Source organism: Pavona decussata, unplaced genomic scaffold (assembly GCF_977016875.1).
Source record: "Pavona decussata unplaced genomic scaffold, jaPavDecu1.1 SCAFFOLD_337, whole genome shotgun sequence".
In the NCBI taxonomy this organism is placed as follows: domain Eukaryota; kingdom Metazoa; phylum Cnidaria; class Anthozoa; order Scleractinia; family Agariciidae; genus Pavona; species Pavona decussata.
In genome coordinates, this window is record NW_028145725.1 from 62,997 (window position 1) to 80,249 (window position 17,253).

The window sequence follows — 17,253 nt, forward strand, 5'->3', positions numbered from 1 at the left end:
GCAACAGAAATTGCAAAATTCCCCCCCCCCCCCCCCCAAAGTGATGACCCTTTTTTCCCTATATTTTTCTGCAATCTGATTGGCTAGTGCAGGTAAGCCATGAAATTTGATTGGTTATTTTTTTATTTCATTTTCATTTTTTTAGAGTAAAAAAAGAATGGTGCGATTCGTGAAAAAAATCGCACTGTTGAGAGCCGATCAGATTGCAAGGTTCACCAGTGATTTCAAAATGGGTGTAATAAAACATGAACGTGATCTGAATGGTTAGTAGACAATGCACCATACTGGCTGCACTTTTTTGTTCCACCACCAGTTTGGGACCTCTTACTTTTAATAACAGCCATTTAGTAGGAGCTCATAGGCTCCTATTTCAATTCTCAAAGAAAAGCTTTTAAGTGTCTTAAACAGCAGTCGATCTAAAGATTACCTTGAGTAATGTAGTTTCACAGGTGTATAATGCTTTTCTGCTAAGCCTCTTCTTTTCAAGTTAAGGTGTAACAAAAAAGGCAACAAAAATTACAAAGACATAAAAAGAGCATTCATACAAACATTGGCCAAGAGTCATACAAGCCACTAAAAAAGCAGTTGTTTCCAAACTAACTCAAGAGAAACTTCTGGAAGTAACGTATCAACTTTAAAATAGAGATACTGTAGGGAAATTCAGAAATGTTACTTTTGTATTACCGGTAGGTATATTGCTGGTAACGGAGATTTTAGGAAGCCAGTGGAAACACTTTCCAACAGATTATCCATGGAAATTATTCAATGATTTTAACTCTACATTCTCTTCAAATTAAACGCAGCTACTGTGTAGTATTCTGTAGTCGCTAGTTTTCGGGTTACACCCTCTTAGGTGGGGAGACGAAAGAACCTGAGAACGAGGTTGATTATTCCTCATTCAGGCAAGAAATTTTCTTTTGAGGCTTGTACCAACAGTTGCAAGCTGTTTTACATTGATGCCTATAGATCTGAAGTATCTACTATAATCTTTATAAACATCGTGTCGTCACGCACATAAGCGTGATTGTTCAGTTCAGCCAGAGGGAAGAACATGGGGCACCCACTGGCGATGTTGGTCTCTCTTCTCGGCCTCTGGGAGGATGAGCTACTTGGATCAGGCCTGAAGGCGTCGATCACGTGTTCCACATTATCCTGACCCATCAGCATGAATGTGACCTTCTGTCTGAATGGCCAGCGGAGTAATGCATCATACTGACCGCGCATGACAACAAAGAACACTGAAATGTGTGTTCCTCGCCCCATGCCATCTCCGTTTAAATAGATGCGTGCGCACATCTTGTATCCATAGCGACTGGTGAAGAAGCATGGACTGTAAAAGGACACCTTCTGGCCGCTGACTGCTTGATTTCTTTGGAGTGAAAACTTGTCTATCGTCCAGAGCAGTTCGCCATCGAAGCTTGAAAACTCCTGTTCTCTGATGTACTCCTCTAAATTAGCAAGGGTAAAATTTCTAAGAGCCAGTGTGTGTTCTATGCAATCAAATCTTCGCTCCAACCTCCTGATGGTCTCCTGTAAGGTATCAAGCTGATGCCCGTTACTCACTCCTCCATTCGCCTGGTCTATCGTGTGGTAGTTCTCCGCCAATAGTACCTCGTGGTCAGCGGTCCTGTTCTCCAAGTTAATGATCCTTCGAATAATCTCAGTGTTTTGTAGACCACCGTTTGAATCAGCAGAACCTTGAGCGACTTGAGCAGATGGCGTAGCAGCCGTGCTTCCTTGCTTCAGATGTTCTCTCTTTTGACGGTGACTGAGAACCTGTCGCAAAATAACAAGGCGATCAGAACAGATTCCAAGCTAAATTTTCCCGCAAGAAGATCATAGAATACAACAATCATATTTTACTTGTAATAAGTAATTACATGTGATTAACAGCAAACTAATGAGCATGCAAAATGGATTCGTAAGAAGGCCCTAAGAATGTAATGGAGTGAGCACGAGGGTATTGAAATTGTTTCCTGATTGTCATACCTATGCCTTAACTACAGAGATTATGGGCTCGAATCCCGTAGAAGCCTCTTTCTTTTCACAAGTGCATTAGTTGCGTACATAACTGTGATGGTCATTCACTTATTTCCCTTCTATAGAGATATCAACACTTATTAAAACTGTTTCGTGCAAGGAATCTATGATCCAGTAAGCGCGACGGAAATTTAGCAATAATTTGACAATATCGTACAATGCCCCTGTCCAACGGAGACCACGATAAGATCATAGACAAGTGTCACTATCAAATACCTAACGTAATGTACCATTAGGTCATGATTTTAGTTATATTTTGGCATAAATAAAGTAGAGTCAACTGTTTGTTCTGTGTTTATAAAATCCACCGAACAGAAAAGAGATGGCGAATGGTACATTTACCCATAGTTCGTAGGGTACGGAAACGCGCATAAAATCGCACAGAAGAGTTCCTAGCATACAAAATGTTGTAAGTACGAATTTCTCCAAAAAAAATGGCTTTCTATGTACCTATTGGCTGTATTAGGTTCGCAAGGTAAAGTGGTAAAATGTACAGCCTACACCACAGTGACCCTCTCTTGCCCACGCAGCGCCCTCCCCCAAGCATTTTTTTTTCACCAAGAAAAAACATGTGCAAGCTCGACTTGTAGTCATCTATATAACATACTTTAGTAGTAAAGATCAAATTTGCTCTAATTATTTTGAAGATTTCTCCTATTGTTAGGGTCTGAGGTTCTAATTCAATTTTGTAGGATCAATTACTTTACAAAAAAGGTTATTCTCCATAGGAATTTAGTGCTTTCTAGAATGTTGAGAATATGAACTGAACTGGTTTCTCCTCGGTTGTCTGTCAGTGATAGACTGTACAGTCTGTTCAGGTCTGCAACCTTTTCCAGGCATTCAAATAGAGAGGAGAAAAAAAGATAATACGGCAAAAAGAAAAAGGAAAGGGGATTTCCTTCTGCGGATGATATTACGAGATCAGCATGTACGAGTAGTGCAGTAACGCTTACAAGTATACATTGACTTGCTGCTTTCAATCAACTATGAGCTCCTTTTCGGCTGAACTTTTCTATGGCTAATCAAAACCCTTTCTTTGTCGAAATTGGTTTCCGGAAGTTAAGGTTTCTGTCCCTGTCCGGCTACAGTCTATCTGGGATTATTCTGATTCCTTACAATCGTTTGGATTCTTCCAGACTGGATCTCTTTAGCCACCTACCTACTGGAGGATTACAGAAACTAAACTTAGTATCACTCCACAGGCATTTCTTCTTGCTGGATACTTCGTTTATGGGTTCCTACAAAGTGTCCCTTCGTAATACGATGTGTATGCTTTCATCTTACAACATTTATTTCTTATTGATATGCTATACATTTTCTTTCTTGGAAATAAAATAAAGGAACCTGGTTCTGCGCGATTCTCTCAGCAATTTACACATACCAATAATTAGTAGGTTCAATCGCATGGGCCAATTTACCATTATAATTTGTCGGCCGATTTTTTTTTTGTTGGTGTAGCAAGGGGTGCAAATTGGCCTGATTCAAAAAACCTGTAGCACTCTCACAGATTTTAATAAATCAGGTCAATTTTCGTCCGCTCACTCATTTTCTTTATCATATTAGGCCAAATCGCCCCGATTAATCATTAGGCTTAAGCTGTTTGTAACTTCAAAACTGATGGCGGTACCTGAGTAGTGGGACAGCCAATCTGTGAGAATGGACATGGTCCCTGTACGGCATCACAGTCTCCCACAAATGGATCCTGATGCTCTGACAACTGAAACGGAAATAACAGGAAATTCAAGATCACAAATAGTTGTTACTAACAATGAAAATGTGACTAAAGAGACTAAGGGAAAGCAATAGGTATACAATTTGGAAAAACAAATGCTGGAAGCTTCAGGCTGGTCCAATGGAGAAATAAAAGATCACAGAATTCTCAGTCTTCGGGTCATTCCCAACCACAGTGCCCGGCCATGTAATTACTGCTGAAGAGAGCTGATACGAAATCAGCAACTGAGGCCATGGTAAGCCCCCAAACGGGAATAGGCGCTATCAGCAGCCTTGGAATGTCTGGTAAAAATGTTTATCAGACGTGAGTGCAGGTGTCTTAAGTCAAAACAGTTAAATTAATATATAAAATTTGAACTGAATTAGGCCCAGTTCAGACGCCGAACTTTTCATGAGCCGAACTTAATTCAAATTAAGGTCGGCCCAAATCACGAAAATCCTGCCTTTTGATTCAGACGCCGAACTTAATTCGAGGTATTAGGTTCGGCTCATGAAAAGTTCGGCGTCTGAACCGGGCCTTAGTCTTCAACAGTTTGTTTTTGGAAGTGAAATAATATTATTTGAATTCCATTTATCTGAACTGTGGATGAAAGAATCAATAAATAAAGAACCATCACAGTTACATGTATGTATACTAAGCAACTTTGCAACTTAAGCAGCTGCGAAAAGAAAGACTGAAAAAAAATTCAGTCTTGAACACTATTATAATCAGAATCCGCGACCTTTGTGACACCAGTCAGAGCGCAGTGCTCTCAAAAGTTGACTTCATTATAACTATGGTATATTCCTCACTTGATAATTAAAGTAGACCCCAGTAAACAGAAAGACTCCCATTTCAACCTGAGGTGAATTAGCTGCACTGAGTTACGACTACTTTTTGCCTGCAGTGGGTTTTCTTTCACACACTCAAGCTTACATGTAGTTTACTGTTTAGTTTAAAGAACTAACTAGTATTCTTACCAACTTTTGACTATTACCATTTGGGCAATAGTTCTACCCCCATAACAGCACTCAGCACCATTTCAGTAAATGTACCATTGACCATTGTTTTGAGTGGAGTGTTACCAACAATACAGTTATATAACTGAGTACGAAAAATGTGGCAATGATTAATCTAGAGCTGCAGATCAGTTACCTTTGCCCGAGGAATGCCATCTTTCCTGCATTTTTCACACTCCACTGGATATGCAGGACACTCACTCCCATGATGCAACTGAAGGCGAAAACACACCACTCATACACAAGCCTTGTTATATACATGTGACAAACCATTAAATACTAGAATGACAAGTGCATGTATACCTCACAAAATCATTAACAATTTGTACAGCCTTTTATATAAATCTGAGTAACATTCTGATACAGGTCACGGTAATTTCTTTCAAGTTTAATCCTGAGTCAATCTATATTGTGTTGTAATCTTCGAGGCTGAACTTGCTTAATTATTTTTTTTTTTAATGAGAAAATGGCATCTATAACAGCCACATCAAAATGACCTTTTAAAACATCTATTTGTTATATACAAGAATAAACTCTACTTAAAAATTTAATTGCATGCAATCAAGTACATCATATCTTTAAAGTCTTGTAGGAAATACATATATAATGACCCCAACAATCTGTTTAGAAATTTGCTTGATTCTTTCAGATTATACAAAATTTTTCTAACATAATTCATACAAAATAAACATTAGTGATTTTGTAGCCTTTTTCCTTTTGATGCTACAATTTCTCATCTCTGAACTTCTTTTACATGTTTCAACAGATTACATATATTTTGAAAGATAACGAATATAAGCAGTCTAATTACAATGTAATTATTTTGAGAAAACAAAAATCTTTTTCCCATCCAACCAAACGAACGCTCCTAGTAACACAATCATCGCACCAATCACTGCTAAAAACTTTAAATATTAGGTGGGCTCACTCAGGCACTTGAAGTGCACTTGAAGGGTACTTGAGTGGAATGCCAGTGTTGTTTCAACTGGCTGATTACTAAAGTGCGGTCTCAAGTGAAGCTCAAACCTTCCTTACCAGCACACTTATCCAGTCAGAACATGGCAAGCCAAATTCACTTAATTGTAAATCATTCCTCACCCAAAATATCCTGATGGCGGAATTTGGCAGTAAGATTTTTGTCGCAATACGTAGCCTGAAAATGGCCTTCTTTAAAGCTTTATATAAATTAGAAAGCTTAAGCAGCGATGATGGCTGAGCTCAGGGCTGTCAACCTCACACGTCTTCAAATATGGAGAATATGACTTCCCCAGCCAGCAACAACAAAGCACCTTACAGAGGCGTTATCAAGGCCAAATTCACGGGTTCAGTGAGGTTGGGGGGCGGGGGGGAGTAACAACGATAAACATTTCAGATTTTATCGTCAGAAAGTCGAGTCTACAACAAATAGCGAAATTCGTCAATCATCCGGGAAATTATAGACATAAATCTGGAGACCGGGAGATACGGTTCAAAATCTGGAGACTCCAGGATTATCCAGGAGAGTTGAGAGCCCTGTGAGCTGATCATCAACAGAAAAGTGAACCTGAATATAGCTTTATTTCGTTTGTGTAATAACTCCGCAATAAATTTCATCTCGTTTAACTTCTACAGAAATGGCAAACTATCCAGGAACCAAATTGGCAGGAGTTAAGTGTTCAATTAAGTTAAAAAAGAAAAAATCACCATCGTGTTCACGTTCTCCACTAAAAACATTGAATTTCGCCATTTCACAAAATTTGTTGTTTTTGCACAGCACAACAAAGAAATGTACGAAAATATAAAAAGCAGATGCAGAACAATTGATTTTGTTTTGCGGTTTGGTTACTGTCACCGTCGTCATTGCTTAAGCTCCCTAAAAAATTCCCAACAGGAAGACGACTCTGTCGACTAGCTAAAATTTAATGTAATTATTTCTTAAATTTTCCTAACTTGAAAACGTACAGTAGTGTACACTCCACTATGAAGACAGCAACAAGATTTCCTTTCGTTTTTTTAAAAATAGAGTTAACGTCCATGCAAGATTGCCAACAAATCCGCTGTCATCTGATACATTGTTGGTTCCTCAAAGAAATACTTCTTGGCTGACACAGTGGCAACCTTTTACCTTAAGGCAAATGCGGTTTATTCCTTTCAACCTCTCTGCTCAGATACTGCTAGTACGTCGCAAGTGCACTTGAAGTGCTTGGTGCGAACCTCTTGTTTTTGGCAAAAACCAACGTACACTTCAATTAGTGCACTCTAAAGTCCACTGTGAACCCTGCTGACCTATTGTCTAACTTTGACATTTATGCTTTGGTATTCCGATGGAATATACTAAAAGTACCTGCATCTTGTTATGGCTGATTAACCCTTTGCAGAATCCGCAACTTTCTAGTCTACACTTGCAATCCTTTTCCAAGTGCTCAGCAAGCTCAGTTTTTTTAACCAACATGCCACACTCAGGATGAACACAGGGGATCTTCAGGAACTCACAGCTGTAATTAGTGTGGTTCTGTGATAAGACAAAAATTCTTTTCTGACCAAGGTTATATAATAACATAATTGCTATAACAGAAAACTGGCCAGAAACTAGTGTCTTACGATGTGTCTGCCCTCTTCACCAGTACAGTGTATATCGCACTAACCTGAGGCCGTCGAATCTGTAAAATCTGAATTAGAGGCTATGGACACCTGGAAGGACAGGACAGTGCTGACAGTAGAACAGATCGTCAGACTGCTTAATTTCATTCTCTTCAGGCCACCTAATTTGTGTACAGGGGAACATTTTATAAGCAGATCCTGGGATGTGCCATGGGTTCTCCAATGCAGTATCCACTATAATTGTCAACATCTATGTGGAGCATTTTGAGCTTGAAGCCCTGTCAACTTTCGCCAGACCGCCAGAGATCTGGTACAGATACGTGGACGACACTTTCACCAAGCTACACGAATATGACATAGACAACTTCGCAGATCACTTAAACTCAAGGGACCCTTACATCCAGTTCACCATGGAACCGGAAACTGACTGAACGTTACCCTTTCTGGACATGTGCCATGAAGATGGTACAACAAAGGTCACCATTTACAGGAAGCCTACCCATATGGATTTATACCTTAACTTAGATTCCAAAATTATCACCATTTGGAACACAAAAGATCGGTAGTAAGAACTCTTTTCCATCGGGCCCGGAAAGTCATCACAGAGGACCAGGATAAAGAAACCGAAATGAAACACCTGTCAGCAATAAGAAAATATCGAAGACAAAAATATCCCTCCTACACATAAGGGAGAAAAAGGTTTTAATCTAGGTTTAATGAATCAATGAATTAAAAGACATAACAATATGTGACTGCGATGGAGAAAAGGATATTTGACAGAAACCTGACCGCGGACTGCCACAGGCATCCACGCAATGTCAGTTAATATGTCAGTTTTTGACTACAATGCAGAAGAATTAAGAAAAAAAGTGTGGAAATCGACCGACACCTCATGCAACGCGGTCTGCCCCAGGCATCCCACATAGATAATATTGTAATTCTTTGATCGCTTCATAATTATAACCTCTGCACTGAAAGTTGCGTTTGGCTTTTAGAACCATTATTACCTCCAGATGCTTGACTTCTCCTCTCCACACACATCCATCATCCATGAATGTGCAGTGTACTATGAAGGCTTGTACTTCGCGCCGCATGAAGTGATCAGGAAAACCCTTGACAATAAAAAAGAAAACATGTTTGTCATCAAAAACAATATCAACTAAAGAAAATAATGAAAAAATATAGAACAAAACTTACAGACACTAGCCTAGCTGCCTCAGTCCCAGTGGCCCCAACCCTGGCCCTCCATTTTACTCTGACAATTAACCCACTTTGTTGTGCCACTGCCAGAAAACTAAGCATGGAAAATTTCCTTTGGACTTTTTTCAGTGTATTATAAAAAAAAGAACAGAGTGAATTAGTGATTGAATTAGTGATGGGTTTTGGGGAAGACTATATTATATCATAAATGCATTTCTTGCCAGTTCAAAATTGCTCCAGGTGAGCCCTGTTTTGGCACAGAGACCATTAATCATGTAATTAAGAAACTTTTATTTAACTTTTGAGCAAATTTTAAAATATGCTCAAATAAACAAATTTCAAAAGTCTCTGCATATATAACAGATTGGGTGAAAGATGCAAAAAATGCACCCAGGCAAATGCAACATACCCGTTTGAGAAAGCAAAATTCTGTTAAGAAAAGGCTTTCATTTGGGAGATTTACTGACAAGTATAAGGAATCAGGACGTTTTTGTTCCATTATCTGGGAGAGTTGGTATGTCTGAGTCAAGCCTATAAAGTCTTAACTTCCCATACTTATAATAATCAAAGATTAGGGATCAGTGTGTTTGATGATCTCCATCCCACTGCATCTCTCTCCTTTGCTAATTAGTTGGTGATGATGTCATCTGCCCCCACAAAATCTGCGGGGGATGCCAGACACACATCCCAAGATCCATTCATTCATACTTGTCCCATACAAATTATCTCAACTCCAATGCAATCGTATAAGGAATGCATTTTTTCTATGTTGAAAACAATAATTAATTAAATTAATAATAATTAGGGTATACCTCATTTGGAAGAAATTCTTCCTGGTCTTGCAAACAGGTCATTTTAGATGATCCATTTCTAAAACAAAATCCATAGAGAAAACTGAGCAATATTAAATGTAGCATCTGGAAGAAACCATGATCATGGTAAATCAAAATTTACCCCTAAAACTCAAACTGAAACCTCTACAACCTCAAATTCAATTAAAAGGGATATTGACAGAAGCAAGCTAAAAGAGCGGGTAGAAATTTGCCTTACTGTCTTGAATCTCTATCGATTCCAACAACAAAAAATTGAAAACTGAAAAAAAGAAGATATTTTAAAGGTGGTTAAAAATTAAAATTAAAGATCAATGACTATAGACACCACTAAACAGCCTGTTGTACCTTGTATATTTAAACATTTTTTAGTTTTACTCAGCTCAATTAGCTTTTTAGTTATTCTGACTGAGTAAATGTTACCTCTTTTTGTATAAATATATATATAGAGTCGAACCTCCACTAACGGCCACCTCTCCACAACGGCCACCTCTCTACAACGGCCACTTTTTTTTGTCCCGGCGGACAGTCCATACATTATCTCTTGTTTAAACCTCTCTGCAACGGCCACCTCTCTACAACGGCAACGGCCACTAAAGTGCATCCCCAACTGCCAAAATAACCTCTCGACAACGGCCAGTACAGCTCTTTTTTGTAAAAACAAAACCTTTTTTTATAAGTTGATGCAGTAATCGACATTTGTCTTCGGAACATTACGTTTCTGTATCCATTTTAATGATATACGTATTTTGATTGTGTTCCATTTATATGCTGCAGTAAGCATAAATTGTCTACAATAATACAGCGAATGTTGTGAACCTTGCTCGTTTCGTCTGATCTTGTTAACATTTTGATTCAAAACATACACCTTATGCAAAAATGGCTGACATTTTAATATTCTTTTGTCTGTATTCAAATTAGCCTCACTAGCCTCGTTTAAGGCAAAATGTTCTTTTGATTTTTGAACTCCAGTTTGAGGTTAGTAAGGCTAATTTGAATGCAAACAAAAGAATAATAAAATGTCAGCTACAGTAAGCATGAACTTGGCACAATAAACATGTTGTACTTCCCGAAAAAAAGGTGTCATATTACACTCCTACCTCCCCATAACGGCCACCTCTCCACAACGGCCACTTTCTTCTGTCCCCAAGGTGGCCGTTGTGGAGAGGTTCAACTGTATGTTGTAAAATTAAGTTTAACTTTGGTAATAAAGCTTGTAGTTGTTGTTTGAAATTACTCAAAATGCTCCTATGGAGCAGTCAACTGTTTGTAGTGATTGTTCAACACTTTTTATCCCTCTCTTGCAGGCCCGTAGCAAGGCTAAAAGAACTGAGGGGGCTTAGCAAAATGGTTAAACAACACTACACCCCCCCCCCCCCCCCCCCGCGTCACCCCCAAAAAAAGACTGATTAGGGAGTTTAAGATGCAGCGAGAACATCAAAAAAAAGAAAAAACAACCAGTAGATTTAGTAAGTAAAACAATAACTTTGCACCTGCATCACACTTTTTGGTACATTATTTTGCCGTTTCTTTTACGTGCACTACCATGTGAAGTTTCCTAATTTCACGATTGAAGGAGGACGTAAACAAACGACGACAAATTTTTCTTTCTCTTTTAAAATTTGGCTTGAGCTGGACAGTAAGAATCCGACTGTGAGAGAATTTTTTCTCTGGCTCTTGAGAGGACATATTTGTGTGTCTTTCGACAACGCGCGAACACTAAATTGTTATACACTAAGGAGGTCTAAGGACGTTTGTATGCTATAAATGAGCGGATGTCTTAGAAAACAAGTAGTTTATTTCAACAGCTTTTAGGGCTTATGATTTGTTGATTTCGATCCATTTTTGTTCTTATTTCCGATTCACAAGGTAGGAGTACCTGTGTTGTTCTTGTATATAAAAACAAACTGTTAGCGAAGGAAACTGACAGGTAGTAAACACATTTTTGAAGGGTTGTGAAAAGGTATTTGCAGCGTCAGAGTTCAAGACTGATTGCTGCACATTAATTTGGTTTAATTATTTACTTTTTGGCAACTTGTTTTGCAACTTCCAAAAATTCTGGGGGGGCTCAAGCCCCCTCTGCCCCTCCCCCTGCTACGGGCCTGTCTCGAAATTCAACCAGACCTAAATCCTAAGTTGTAGTGCCTTGAGATCTAACTGAGTTAAGATATTATTGCTACAGAATTGAACACAATGCAGTGTAATGTGGATTTCTACACATCGTATTAAACTACTTCCCTTTGTGCATATATATAATTACAGTATATCTGCATGCTCATTACAGCTCTTGCCTCACTTGTTAATATTAAACATCAGATCAACTGTATACCTGCCAACTCTCACGCATTGAGCGTGATTCTCACGCCTGCGGATCGAAAACTTCAATCTCACGCCATCTCACGCCGAAGGTCCCATTTCTCACGCCTGACTGAAAATTTTAAGCTATTTTACTTTGCTGACACACTTTTGAAAAATATGTAAACTCAAACCAGTGCGAGAAAAGAAAAGTCCATGAAAATGACGGTACTTTCATCCCGAAATCTCCGATTTAGAAGGGAAACACCAGCGTGGTTGTTGTGTGTGGCGAAACTGCTGGGACTGGGACGGCGAAACGTAAGCACTGTTTCCGCTTCCGGTATATTTTCGGGAATCTCCGGAAGTTTTCGGAATTCTTCGGATGTCTTCGGATATGTTGGAGCATCTTCGGAAATTCTAAATTATACAAAGTTCGCACTCAGCTGAAGAATGTAACCCTCTCAAGTATTTTCCCGAGCTCCTTGTCCTCCGGACAAAGGAACCACCGCATCTTTATTAATGAAAACTTGACTAATTACAGAAGGGAAATGATGTCCTTGGCTCTTCATGATCGATCAGAAGAAGAAAGATGTAAAGATTATAAGTTTCTGGTCGTTCGATGGGAAAGTATTTATCAAAACAGCCCCTTCGGGGAGACCAAGGAAAATGCTTTCCATCGAAGACGTAAAGCAACTCTAGGATGCCATTTATTACTATTAACTATCCTGTATTCTTGAAAAGTGTACTATTAGCATATATGTATCTAGCGGATATGTCGATTTATAGGCTGTTGCTCGAAGGGTCGGCACATAGGTTGGTTTATTGCCTCTTGATTTCATAGACTTTATGTTTGTGTTCTTGTGCCTAGCGTCCTATTATTGGGTTGTTTGTGTACCTGTGTTTTAGGTGTTGATATAATATTGTGTTTTTCTTTCTCTGACATGTAAGATTTATCTAAGTACAGTTTACTTTCTTTGAACGTGAGAGGCTTGAAAAGCCAACTTAAAAGAAGAAGTATTTTCAGTTATTTGAAGAGCCAAAAATGTTTATTTTATCTCCTACAAGAAACATACTCTGAACCAAAAGATGAAGTAGTATGGAAAAATAAATGGGGAGGTGGCATCTTTTTCTCCCATGGGACCAATCGTCAGAAAGGAGTTTATATTCTGATTAACCCTTCTTATGATCTTTCCGTCACCAGCCATTTCAGTGATCCAGAAGGAAGGATCGTAATCATCAACTTGATTATTCATAAGGTAAAACTTTCTATTTGTAACATTTATGCTCCTAATAACTTGATGCAACAGAACAAGTTTATCCAAGGCTTAAATGAGGCATTGCTAAGCAATGCCGAAATTGATAACATAATTATTGGCGGTGACTGGAATGTAACCTTGGAGCGTATTGATAAAAAGGTGGCGCGCAATGGAAACCAACAACCTATCGTGACAAATTGTTATTAATGATGGAAGAGTTGAATCTCTCCGACGTATATTTAGGAAGAAGAACCCATCTAAAAAAAGTTTTACGTACGAATTTAAATATCTAAAAGTCAAATCAAGAATAGATTTTTTTCTGGTGTCAACTTCCATTATGAGATTCGTTCTTGCTACCGACTCAAGAACTTCTATAGCTCCTGATCACAAAGCGGTCCGACTAAAATAAAAAATTAGCAATTGTTGTCGCGGCCCTGGCCTATGGAAATTTAAAAATTCTTTGCTTGAAGATGAGAAATATGTAAATTTAATCAAGAACAATTATCCAAAAATAAAAGAAAATATACATCGGGCAGAACATTCGTTTGTTAACAGACGTTCTTGAACAAACAAAACGGCAAAACATTCCGGGAATCCTTCTTTTGCTTGATTTTAGGAAAGCTTTTGATTCCCTGGAATGTCTATTATGTATTCAACTTTGGTGAAAGTATCAAACGTTGGATCTCAATTTTGTACGCTAAAAGTGAAAGTTCAGTCTTAAACAATGGCTTTTGTACAGAATCCTTTCCCTTGTCAAGAGGAGTTAGACAAGGCTGTCAATTATCCCCTGTCCTCTTTATTCTAGGAGCGGAAATTTTAGCGAGTAAGGTACGACAAGATCAAAATATACAGGGGATAAAAATCCACAGTTACGAATTCAAAATTAGTCAATTTGCTGATGACACCTCCTTATTATGTAAAGATCTTAATTCAGTTGAAAATGCCATTGCCTTACTTAATGTCTTTGAACGTGTATCGGGATTGAAGCTTAACCAGTCTAAAACAAAAGCACTATGGCTGGGACCTTGGCGTTTTAGTGATTCTAAAACGTTGGGTCTAAAATGGACTAAAGATCCCGTCAGAACTCTTGGTGTTTTTATTTCTTACGATGAAAAAGGTAACTACAAGAAGAACATTACCGAAAAAATTGAGAAAATGGACAACCGGCTGGAGATCCCGAAGTCTAACTCTGCTTGGTAGATGTCTAATTTTTAAAAGCTTAGGAGTTCCACAGCTGATTTATTCGGCTTCAATGTCGAGCATGCCTATAGAAGCGAGTGTCAAGTTGATTACCAACTATTTATTTAATTTAATATGGAACAAAAAACCTGATACAATAAAAAGGCAAGTAATGTACCAGGACTATATGGATGGCGGTTTCCGCGTACCAAATATTCTGACTACAATTAAGTCCCTAAATTTAGCATGGATACCCAGACTTTTAAAAAGTGAAAACTGCTCAGATGAATCTTGGTCATATATCCCAAGCAATTATTTTAAAAGGTACGGTGGACTTAACTTCTTACTTCGATGTAATTACGATAATCATTTTATTAAATAGATTGACCTTCCACTTTTTTATAAAGAAATCCTAATCCACATGTTGGAGTTAAAACAGTTGTATGGATATTACCAAGAGCAAGATTTAGTGCTATTTAATAATAGAGAAATCTTAATAAACAGGAAGCTATTTTATTACAGCGTATGGCATCTTAATGGTATATTTTCTATCCGGGATGTTTTAAATGATGAGGGGAAATTTCTTTCCTATCAGGAATTCCTCCAAAAACACCGTCACCTTAAGTGCAATTTTCTTCGATATTTTCAAGTCATTGCAGCAATTCCGAGACATCTGCGAGAAAAGGCAAGTTCGCTTAACAAACGCAAATTTGAAAAGGACAACTTTATATTCTCTCTGTCGCCAACTGTCAGGGGCACCCAACGACAGTTTTCTCTCAAATCCTTTGAGACGCTATTTTAGGCTATCTGGAGTGCCTTTAAAGCTCTGTAGGTTCATTTCAGGCCGCGCTGTAAAATTTTTATCTGTTCGGTCATTCTAGGGGAACTTGAGTCTTTCGAAATTACTAGGGCATTTTTGTCCATTTCTCGAAAACCTTAGGTCTTATTTCCTTTCCGAAAATCTTAGCTGACCTTTCTTCGGTACCCGAAACCAAATTTTCATCAATCCGAGAACACCAGGCCTTAAATTTCCAATATCGCGAACGTTCGAGGTAAAAATTCCCTTAAGAAAATTGTAGGGGATTAAGGGTCTTCCGAACAGATAATTTACCTAAACGATCCGTTGGGTGCCCCTGAACTGTTTCAATAAACTTACTCAAGGTGAAAAGCAAAGATTTCTATTGGCTTATTACGAAAAAGTTTGTAACTAAGGCTACTGGTTCAAGGAAATGGGAACACGAAATTCAGTCGGTGAATCTGAGTTGGCCTTGCTATTTTAGTAAATTGAAGCTTATCTGTAAGGAACCTAAACTTAGAGAATTCTATTATAAATTATTACATAGAATTATTGTTACAAAGAAGGAATTGTATTACTTTGGTATTGAAAATAACAAAGACTGCCTATACTGTAATGAAGGTGACTCGATGGGTCATACTTTCATCGACTGCCACTTTTCCAAGTCCTTTATCAGTAACGTTGTGGAATGGTTCAACAGGGAACATGCCACCTCCTTTTCACCCTCCACCGAAGAATTTCTATTTGGTAAATTTGTTAATGATCAGTTATCGTCTTCAGATATGTCGCTTAAAAAGTTTAATTATTGCTTGTTATATGCAAAATATTATCTATACTGTCAAAAACTGAACAAAAAACAAATCAACTTGACTTTGATGAGTTTAAGCAACGTATCGCCTTCAAACTTCGCATTTAAGGCCTTTCACAATTCAATCTCTTTAATATTCATTATTTACTTAGTCTATATTTAACATGCCTGTTACAACTTGTGTTTGTGTGTACGTTTTTGTACATGTGTCCAGTGTTGTGTAACTGTGTGCATGTGGTTTAAAATAATGCAAACGAACCTTTATATGTGTCAGCACTCCCAGTGATATTTGTAACTTTATTTTTGAAATGTAAAACTACAAATTGTAATCTTGATATTTCCAATAAAGATTTGCAATACAAAAAAAAAAAAATCTTCCGGAATTCCCGGAACTTCCAGGATAAAATTCTCACGCATTTGAGTCAGAAAAAGTTGCCAGGTATACAACTGCCTTCGGTAGCCCTAAAACTTGTAGGGTTTATAAGCTTGTCTCCTCTTAATTCATTATTATAATGACTTCTGTCAATGCATTCATAGTGCATTGGCTTATTTATTGGACCCCATCTTAAAAGCACTAGTGAAATTATGGTATACTCCATTATTAATTAGATTTTGATTTCTAAAGTACTTGAATTTTACTTACAAAAACAGGTTTCCAAGGCACGAGCTACAGTAAAAGTGTCCACATCCAGTTTGCATGGCATCTCGTAGGAGCAAATTGCAGGAGTTGCACATATATTGTTTCCCAATACTCTCCTGGTCTGAACTTGCTAAAACGTATCCTGGCATGGTACTTTAAATAACCAAGATGACGGCTTTTCTTCACTCTTCTTTGATTTCACAAACACTGCTTAAAAAAGATAATGTATTTGTTAGCATCAATATAATTTGCACAAATTAAAAGCCTTCGTCCAATTTGCCACTGTCAAACTTCAAGGTCGTCCAGCCCAAAAGCTAGCCACAACGTCAGCCACAAACTTTCCTCTAGTCAACGCCAGAGTAACAAAAGTCCAAAGGTCACTTTATTTACTACTGACGCTCAAAAATAAACTGGTAACCTTGAATGGCCTTGCTGCACACAGTGTATTTTCATGCAGCATCTTTGGAGTGTTGCATATGTTAAGGGTGCATGTGACTGAAGGCATCACTTTTCTAGAAAACAACACCCACCAACTCCAGGTTTTTGGCTTAATATCGCTAATAATAACCCTTGGCAATCTAGTTTTACGTAGCTTTCACCAAGCGCGCAAGGTGGTAGCGGGTAATTTTCAGTTTGCTCGCAAGATAACTCTTTTATGCAAAGTTGGCGAGATCGATGTATCTGCACGCAACCAGACGAATGGGGAATGTGCGCTTGATAGTAGTCAAAAGTCAGAAAGTTTAGCGTGGAAATGTATCGAAAGCTGCTAGATACAAAAAGTTGTGTATTTTAGTTTGTAAAATAGCGAGAATAAACACAAAAAGGCAAATACCAAATAAGTATGCATTAATTCATTGTTGATTTTACGAGTTTTGATTTCCTGCAAGTTATCCTTTACT

At 38.1% G+C, this 17,253-nt stretch overlaps 1 protein-coding gene across 2 annotated transcripts; it reads right to left on the bottom strand.

Moving 5' to 3' along the window:
• Positions 1-806: 806 nt before the first annotated feature.
• On the bottom strand, positions 807-16,560 carry LOC146453330 (TNF receptor-associated factor 2-like). Of its 2 annotated transcripts, XM_085096749.1 has the most exons (8): positions 16,358-16,560; positions 9,363-9,420; positions 8,358-8,462; positions 7,094-7,261; positions 4,907-4,984; positions 3,668-3,757; positions 1,612-1,776; positions 807-1,530 (listed from the first exon to the last, which is right to left on the bottom strand). In XM_085096749.1, exons 1-8 carry the CDS (start codon positions 16,501-16,503, stop codon positions 961-963), a joined length of 1,380 nt encoding a protein of 459 aa, XP_084952875.1. In that variant the 5' UTR covers positions 16,504-16,560; the 3' UTR covers positions 807-960. The 2 variants fall into 2 exon arrangements, with proteins under 2 accessions (XP_084952875.1, XP_084952874.1); XM_085096748.1 differs by lacking the exon at positions 7,094-7,261.
• Positions 16,561-17,253: the final 693 nt, after the last annotated feature.